Below are 9,033 nucleotides of genomic sequence, written 5' to 3'. Positions count from 1 at the left end.
GCAGCTCGACCGTTTCTTACTGACGGAGAATTTTTTCTTACTAAAATATTCTAAACTGTGGCGAAGCACGGGCACAACAGCTAGTCAAATATAACTAGCACATTCTTCCTACATTTTTCATTAGATTTCAAATTAAAATAAATCCTTGGAATTTACCATTTTTTCTCCGTAGATGAGGTGGAATATACAGTTGGGTTTTTATTTTAATGTCTTTCCTCTTTCTGGTAGAGTCACTAAAATTATTATTATCATTATTGGACTCATTTTTGTATGACCCATTAGATATGGAGGTCACTGAGGCATAATCACTTATTTTACCTTTTGTTGGACTTTTTTTCACTTGACATATTTGTTCACTTGATGATTCTATGATTGAAGATGAGCTTTCATCTGTGCTGAGATCATTTTCTTTCGATTCTGAATCAATCATAATACTAGAGTCACAACTACTTTTAGTGTTTGAACTTTTTGTCTGTGACCACATCATTTCAATGGCTTCATTTCGACACAGTGCACTGTCAGTCATTTTTTCTATCAAAGGATTCAGTTCTTGTTTCATTCTATTGAAATGATTGTAATCAGTCACTTGAGTTTTAAGTAGATAAGGTTGTATTGAATCTGGATAGAAAGGTTTTCCTCGGCCACATGCCTTATTTGGTGTACACTGACCAAAGTCTTTTACACCACGTGGAATAAAAGAACCATTTCCATTTGAGTCAAAACAAAAATTGTCACTACTTCCATAACTAGAATCTGAATCACTGTAATAAGAGCTCTCAAAATTTTTTTTTCTGTTGTATTTCTTTTCATTTGATCCATTTTTTCTTATCTGTTTGAGTCTGTTTTCAGTACAAGGAGGTGGAGTATCTGATATAATACTTTTATTTCCAACATATGCTATCTCATTGAGCTCTTCTTCCGTTAAACCTAGCTCTAACAGTTCAGAGGCCATTATGGCTGCCCGGGCCCTGAAATTCAAACAAACAAGTACAAGGAAATAATTTTTTTGTAAAACTCAAGTCTAAACATACCTAAGTAGGCTTCCTCTGCCTAGTTTACAGTAGTGAAGGAAAAAAATCTCCAGATAGGTATAGATTATCAATTTGACCCAAGTAAACCCCCCTTGAGGTAAAAACTCAAGAACTATGGTACCTACCTACCAAGTTGATAAACTTGTACCGAAGACACAAAATTTCTTTTGTAGATCACAAGTCACAAGATGTTGAAAACCTTCGGAAGACAGTTGGTTAGAAAATTATCAAATGAAAACTTTTCTTTGGTGTCCCTTGTCTTGTGAAATATGAACTGTTTCACTTGTTGGCCACTATGGATGGAAAAATAAAATCAGAGGCTGAAATTTGAACTGTCTTCAGGGAGTTCATAAGCGTTCTTCTACGGTAGGTATTCAGTTCTCCTACATATTTTGATGAAGAAAAAAGAAGACAAACTGATTCTGACAGGTTCCAACTGGAAAAAACGTCAGAAATTCAAAACTTACATGCAAAACTGCAAGGTGGTTGCAACTGATGTGCTTGTGAATCTTGTGATGTTCCCACGAACACGGAAATGAGGGTCGGACTGATTCTCTGGGTCCCAGTTAGATAATAAGGGATATATCTATTTAGGGAGGGCAGGAGCGACTTTATTACCTTCTCAGAAGACAACTTTAGATTGTCAGATTGATGATTGATTAGGGATCAAGATCAAGCTCTATCGCTCCTATCAGCCAAAAAATTCAGCTGAATCAGCTATCAGCTGTGCTTCAAATTCATGGCCTTGAAATTTATCCAGCAATACTCATTCGTCATCCTTGCCAAAGCCAGAGAACTGAATGACATGCAAGAATATGCTGGTGCACAAAACCTACTCCAATCCTTGGAGCTGGAACTCAAGAAACAAACGCAGAACTCTGTCCTGGAGTTCAAACTCCAGCAGCTCATTACATGGGTTGTTTAGTTTTAGTGTATTTTTTTCTATTGTCATTTTTGTATAAAGGGTTAGTCCCGTAAATAAATAAATAAATTCTGGAGGAAAACAATTTGATGATCACACAGGAGAAATCTCGGACATGGATAAGTAAGTATTATGGGGTATGGAAAATAAAAGGTGGGGGGTGAGAGAAAATAGTCTGAAAAAGTTTTTTTTTTTACTTAAATTGTAAGTAAAATACCTTACTTGTTATGACTGTACTCCAGCAGCCATAACAGTTGCAGAATTCTGGAGGAAAACAATTTGATGTTCACACAGGAGAAATCTCGGACACGGATAAGTAAGTATTATGGGATTTGGAAAATAAAAGGTGGGGGATAAGTTGAGGAATTGTTGAGAGAAAATAGAGTCTGAAATACGAGACTTACGTTTTCTCAATAAACCAGAAAGGAGGACGTTGTTCTTACAGCGTTCTGCCATGGATTTCTTAACTAAAGGTTTCCGTGCATCTGCTATAGTGTGTGGGGAGGGTAGGGTGTTTGATTTTGGGTCCTGAATTGTCTCCTGTTGTATATTTTGAGACAGATCACAATGCGTCGACGGCAATACCTCTGAAGAGTCACTGGAAGATGATCCTTTTGCTTCAGCTGAAAATTAAAGAGAGACGTTACTTGTATATTTTGAGACAGATCACAATGCGTCGACGGCAATACCTCTGAAGAGTCACTGGAAGATGATCCTTTTGCTTCAGCTGAAAATAAAAGAGAGACGTTAGTTTTATGTGAGTTTAATAATAATAACTGTAAAACTGCTTTTTTAAAGACAGGGGCTTTAGCCTCAATTCAGTCACACTGTCCCTCACTAACTCAGATTAACCACACCCAACCTAATTAGGGCTGTAAAAAACCAGTATCATGTGATTATACAGATAGTAATCTATCCAGATACCAATCAAGTACAATATTGCTTAACTTCAGTGGAACAGTGGTTGCTAAGTAGGTATCTAGCAACTGTGAGACTCGAAACTAATCTATATATATAAAAGAGAAATATGGACGAGGCATGTATTAAGGAGTGCGGTAGCGCTCCGCCCCGCCAAGTCAAGAAAGTTTGACCGTTTATATATTTATGTATGTCTGTCCGAATTGTTTAGAGAAAACTATGATAGATATCAAAAAAGTCTAAACGAAGACCCCCAGTAAAATTGTCGTATCTACCCAAAAAAATTTCTTCCTCTGATTCAAACACTCCAAGTCACCACACCATTGAGATTTGGAGTCCCCTTTACTTACGAATGCAATAGTTTAAGGGGCATTATATCTCACTATCTATGGACAGGATTACAATCAAAGTTTAATTAACTCTTGAATGGGGTAATCTGATTGGTTGATTTCCAACTTTTCAGAATCAAAAATGTATCCGAGTTTAAACTTGTGATCTTAGCTATGAGTGTGTTGAACTCATTACCTGAATCACAACAGTCGGACAGGGGAACTTGTGAGGACGATATAACTCCACATTGATCGGAAGGTGAAGATGTAATGGGTGACGTGCCTTGATTGTTTGTAATCCCAAAGGAAGTAGACACTGGTGATTCATCTCTGTTACTTGTAATTCCAGATGTGATGGGTGACCCTTCTGTATTGCTTGTAATTCCAGACGAAGTTGATATAAGAAGTGACTCGTCCATATTGCTCGCATTGGAATAGGTGGGTGTTGAAACATGCAAGTTGCACCGAGACAAAGACGAGAGAGGAGGAGTGGCACTAGATTTCTCTTCTTGTTCTGTGAATATGTGATAATGATGAGAATTAAGATTTGATAAATTTTCGAGTACATATTTAACTTTCAGTAACTTTTGTTTATGATTAGTATAGTGGGTTCTTTAGTACTTTTGCCCATTTTTTTTTTTTTTTTTTTTTTTTTTTTTTTAAATTTTAAGAAAAATACTTTTTTTTGTTTGTCTGTACTCACGCCATACAGTTGCAGATTTTTTTCTTTACTGTATTTGGATTGGTTGTTTGTGTTGTTTAGTGTTTAGTGTATTTTTTCTATTGTCATTTTGTATAAAGGGGTTGTTCCGCTTAAATTAAAGTGAATATAAATGTCTTGGCAGGAAAACAATTTGATGATCACCAGGAGAAATCTCCGGACCATGGTGGGGGTGTGAGAAAAATAGGTCTGAAAAAGGAGACTACGTTTTCTCAATAAACCAGAAAAGGAGGACGTTGTTCTACGCGTTTCTGCCATGGATTTCTTAACTTAAAGGTTTCCGTGCATCTGGTTATAGTGTGTGGGTGAGGGTAGGTGTTGATTTTGGGTCTGGAATTGGTCTCCCTGTTGGTATATTTTGAACAGTCACATGCCTCGATGGCAATACTCTGAGAGGTCACTGGAAGATGATTCCTTTGCTCAGCTGAAAATTAGAAGAGGGAAGACGTTATCTTTTATGGTGGTTTAATAATAATAACTGTAAAACTGCTTTTTTAAAGGACAGGGGGCTTTAGCCTCCATTCAGTTCACCACTGTCCTCACTAACTCAGATTAACAACACCAACCTAATTGAGGGCTGTGTTAAAAACACCAGGTATCAGTTTGAGTTATACAGATGTGAAATCTATCCGATACTAATCAAGTACAATATTGCTTAACTTTCAGTGGAACAACGGTGGTTGCTAAGTTGGTTACCTTAGCAACTGTGAGACTCGAACTAATCTTGTATATATAAAAGAGAACGAAGTATGGACGGTCGATGTATCATGTAATTTATATATTTTATGTATGTCTGTCCGGAATTGTTTAGAGAAAGCTACTTATGACTAGATATTCAAAAAGGTGTAAACAAAGACTCCCCAGATAAATTGGTCGTATCTGTCCGCAAAAAAATATCAGGACCGTTTAAAATTCCCAAGCCGTGTCCAAGATAATTGATGTTGTGCTTAGTTCCCCCATATAGGAAATACACCTGGGAACACACTTGGAGGCCAGGCAAAAACTTTCCCTAGACCTTATAATAGTTGTCTCTCGTTTGCTCGTTTGGAGTTTTTAATTCTTCGAGACAGACTCAGGGGACGATATTAGTTTCAGGGGCGAAGCCCAAGGAGAGCACAAGAACACGACTCCATGGACACAAACCGCGAAGCGCCCCAGGAGCGTGCAGCTCGACCGTTTCTTACTGACGGAGAATTTTTTCTTACTAAAATATTCTAAACTGTGGCGAAGCACGGGCACAACAGCTAGTCAAATATAACTAGCACATTCTTCCTACATTTTTCATTAGATTTCAAATTAAAATAAATCCTTGGAATTTACCATTTTTTCTCCGTAGATGAGGTGGAATATACAGTTGGGTTTTTATTTTAATGTCTTTCCTCTTTCTGGTAGAGTCACTAAAATTATTATTATCATTATTGGACTCATTTTTGTATGACCCATTAGATATGGAGGTCACTGAGGCATAATCACTTATTTTACCTTTTGTTGGACTTTTTTTCACTTGACATATTTGTTCACTTGATGATTCTATGATTGAAGATGAGCTTTCATCTGTGCTGAGATCATTTTCTTTCGATTCTGAATCAATCATAATACTAGAGTCACAACTACTTTTAGTGTTTGAACTTTTTGTCTGTGACCACATCATTTCAATGGCTTCATTTCGACACAGTGCACTGTCAGTCATTTTTTCTATCAAAGGATTCAGTTCTTGTTTCATTCTATTGAAATGATTGTAATCAGTCACTTGAGTTTTAAGTAGATAAGGTTGTATTGAATCTGGATAGAAAGGTTTTCCTCGGCCACATGCCTTATTTGGTGTACACTGACCAAAGTCTTTTACACCACGTGGAATAAAAGAACCATTTCCATTTGAGTCAAAACAAAAATTGTCACTACTTCCATAACTAGAATCTGAATCACTGTAATAAGAGCTCTCAAAATTTTTTTTTCTGTTGTATTTCTTTTCATTTGATCCATTTTTTCTTATCTGTTTGAGTCTGTTTTCAGTACAAGGAGGTGGAGTATCTGATATAATACTTTTATTTCCAACATATGCTATCTCATTGAGCTCTTCTTCCGTTAAACCTAGCTCTAACAGTTCAGAGGCCATTATGGCTGCCCGGGCCCTGAAATTCAAACAAACATGTACAAGGAATTAATTTTTTTGTAAAACTCAAGTCTAAACATACCTAAGTAGGCTTCCTCTGCCTAGTTTACAGTAGTGAAGGAAAAAAATCTCCAGATAGGTATAGATTATCAATTTGACCCAAGTAAACCCCCCTTGAGGTAAAAACTCAAGAACTATGGTACCTACCTACCAAGTTGATAAACTTGTACCGAAGACACAAAATTTCTTTTGTAGATCACAAGTCACAAGATGTTGAAAACCTTCGGAAGACAGTTGGTTAGAAAATTATCAAATGAAAACTTTTCTTTGGTGTCCCTTGTCTTGTGAAATATGAACTGTTTCACTTGTTGGCCACTATGGATGGAAAAATAAAATCAGAGGCTGAAATTTGAACTGTCTTCAGGGAGTTCATAAGCGTTCTTCTACGGTAGGTATTCAGTTCTCCTACATATTTTGATGAAGAAAAAAGAAGACAAACTGATTCTGACAGGTTCCAACTGGAAAAAACGTCAGAAATTCAAAACTTACATGCAAAACTGCAAGGTGGTTGCAACTGATGTGCTTGTGAATCTTGTGATGTTCCCACGAACACGGAAATGAGGGTCGGACTGATTCTCTGGGTCCCAGTTAGATAATAAGGGATATATCTATTTAGGGAGGGCAGGAGCGACTTTATTACCTTCTCAGAAGACAACTTTAGATTGTCAGATTGATTAGGGATCAAGGATCAAGATCAAGCATTCAAGCTCACTCCTATCAGCCAAATTCAGCTGAATCAGCTATCAGCTGTGCTTCAAATTTCAAGGCCATGAGTTCTTTGTTTACAAACCAATGAGGTTAGGCGAGGCTGGATAATGAGAATCTCCTCTGACATCAAAATGTGTACCGCAAATCCCCATCCATGACGTCAGCATCAACATTTCAATTTTTTGTATTTCGACATCGTTTACGTTGGATTGCCACTACCTACTTCCGTGCTATCGAAAATATCACCATAACCGAGGAGAGTACCATGTCTGGGATTTGAACCCAGCAGCCTAGTCACATTGGAGGCATCATAACCATTTTAACGATCTACGTAGGTAATTTAGAATCAGCAGTGGTACCTAAATTGGTTCTACCTTTGTCATTAGTCATTATGTACTTCTTGGGAATCGAACCCATGCATTGTCTGTTAGGACAGTCTGAATACCCACTCGGCCAACTGTCAATGAACTGAAAAATATACTACAAACATAGAGACAATGAGGACTAAAAGGAAAATACATTGAATTTCAAATCGTCATAATTTAATTACGTGTATTGAAAGAAGATCTGGGAAGATTCAAAGAAAAAAGAAATTTCACAGAGAAAATTTTGTATTGCAAACTAAAATTTTGAGAAGAAAACTAGTCTAAAAGTACAGAACATCCAATGTGTAAAATCTAAAAGTAGACTAGTACCTAATTACTAAGCTACCGATTTTAAAGCCGTAGAAAAAGGTAAATAAACAAGAGTGTAATTATTTTATGTGGAATGATGAAACTTGAGAGAACGTCCAATTTAGTAGCCCCCACGCAGACGCAGGACCAAGTGAAGGGTAGATTCTTTCTGGATGTTGTAATCAGACAAGGTACGTCCATCTTCCAATTGCTTTCCAGCGAAAATGAGACGTTGCTGGTCAGGAGGGATACCTTCCTTGTCTTGGATCTTAGCTTTCACGTTTTCAATAGTGTCAGAGGGTTCAACTTCTAGGGTGATGGTTTTTCCAGTGAGAGTTTTGACGAATATTTGCATTCCTCCTCTCAGACGTAAGACCAAGTGAAGGGTAGATTCTTTCTGGATGTTGTAATCAGACAAGGTACGTCCATCTTCCAATTGCTTTCCAGCGAAAATGAGACGTTGCTGGTCAGGAGGGATACCTTCCTTGTCTTGGATCTTAGCTTTCACGTTTTCAATGGTATCACTAGGTTCGACTTCTAAAGTGATGGTTTTACCGGTCAAAGTCTTCACGAAGATTTGCATACCACCACGGAGACGTAAGACCAAGTGAAGGGTAGATTCTTTCTGGATGTTGTAATCAGACAAGGTACGTCCATCTTCCAATTGCTTTCCAGCGAAAATGAGACGTTGCTGGTCAGGAGGGATACCTTCCTTGTCTTGGATCTTGGCTTTCACGTTTTCAATAGTATCACTGGGTTCGACTTCTAGGGTGATGGTTTTTCCAGTCAAAGTCTTCACGAAGATTTGCATACCACCACGCAGACGTAAGACCAAGTGAAGGGTAGATTCTTTCTGGATGTTGTAATCAGACAGGGTACGTCCATCTTCCAACTGCTTTCCAGCGAAAATGAGACGTTGCTGGTCAGGAGGGATACATTCCTTGTCTTGGATCTTAGCTTTCACGTTTTCAATGGTATCACTAGGTTCGACTTCTAAAGTGATGGTTTTACCGGTCAAAGTCTTCACGAAGATTTGCATACCACCACGGAGACGTAAGACCAAGTGAAGGGTAGATTCTTTCTGGATGTTGTAATCAGACAAGGTACGTCCATCTTCCAACTGCTTTCCAGCGAAAATGAGACGTTGCTGGTCAGGAGGGATACATTCCTTGTCTTGGATCTTAGCTTTCACGTTTTCAATGGTATCACTAGGTTCGACTTCTAAAGTGATGGTTTTACCGGTCAAAGTCTTCACGAAGATTTGCATACCACCACGGAGACGTAAGACCAAGTGAAGGGTAGATTCTTTCTGGATGTTGTAATCAGACAGGGTACGTCCATCTTCCAACTGCTTTCCAGCGAAAATGAGACGTTGCTGGTCAGGAGGGATACATTCCTTGTCTTGGATCTTAGCTTTCACGTTTTCAATGGTATCACTAGGTTCGACTTCTAAAGTGATGGTTTTACCGGTCAAAGTCTTCACGAAGATTTGCATACCACCACGGAGACGTAAGACCAAGTGAAGGGTAGATTCTTTCTGGATGTTGTAATCAGACA

At 38.0% G+C, this 9,033-nt stretch overlaps 2 protein-coding genes across 3 annotated transcripts in view; both read right to left on the bottom strand.

Moving 5' to 3' along the window:
* Positions 1 to 9,027, bottom strand: part of LOC103519968 — a 41,857-nt gene extending 32,830 nt beyond the window's left edge. Inside the window, 1 exon segment of the mRNA XM_026831263.1 lies at positions 8,108 to 9,027. Within this exon segment, the coding sequence (XP_026687064.1) occupies positions 8,108 to 8,971 (864 nt within the window). The 5' untranslated portion in view covers positions 8,972 to 9,027.
* On the bottom strand, positions 92 to 1,453 carry LOC113471829. Of its 2 annotated transcripts, none has more exons than XM_026831264.1 (2): positions 1,157 to 1,453; positions 92 to 968 (listed from the first exon to the last, which is right to left on the bottom strand). In XM_026831264.1, the coding sequence occupies exon 2, from the start codon at positions 950 to 952 to the stop codon at positions 128 to 130; it is 825 nt and encodes a 274-aa protein (XP_026687065.1). In that variant the 5' UTR covers positions 953 to 968; positions 1,157 to 1,453; the 3' UTR covers positions 92 to 127. The 2 variants fall into 2 exon arrangements, with proteins under 2 accessions (XP_026687065.1, XP_026687066.1); XM_026831265.1 differs by having other exon boundaries at positions 1,161 to 1,453.
* Positions 9,028 to 9,033: the final 6 nt, after the last annotated feature.

The sequence above is a fragment of the Diaphorina citri genome, unplaced genomic scaffold (assembly GCF_000475195.1).
Source record: "Diaphorina citri unplaced genomic scaffold, Diaci psyllid genome assembly version 1.1 scaffold3080, whole genome shotgun sequence".
NCBI lineage: Eukaryota > Metazoa > Arthropoda > Insecta > Hemiptera > Psyllidae > Diaphorina > Diaphorina citri.
Note: the sequence above shows the minus strand (reverse complement) of the source record. Positions and strands in the feature narration are given on the sequence as shown.

What these genes read in the sequence shown, in the direction of transcription:
- LOC113471829 (XM_026831264.1), bottom strand. Translation starts at nt 952, where the DNA reads ATGGCCTCTGAACTGTTAGAGCTAGGTTTAACGGAAGAAGAGCTCAAT.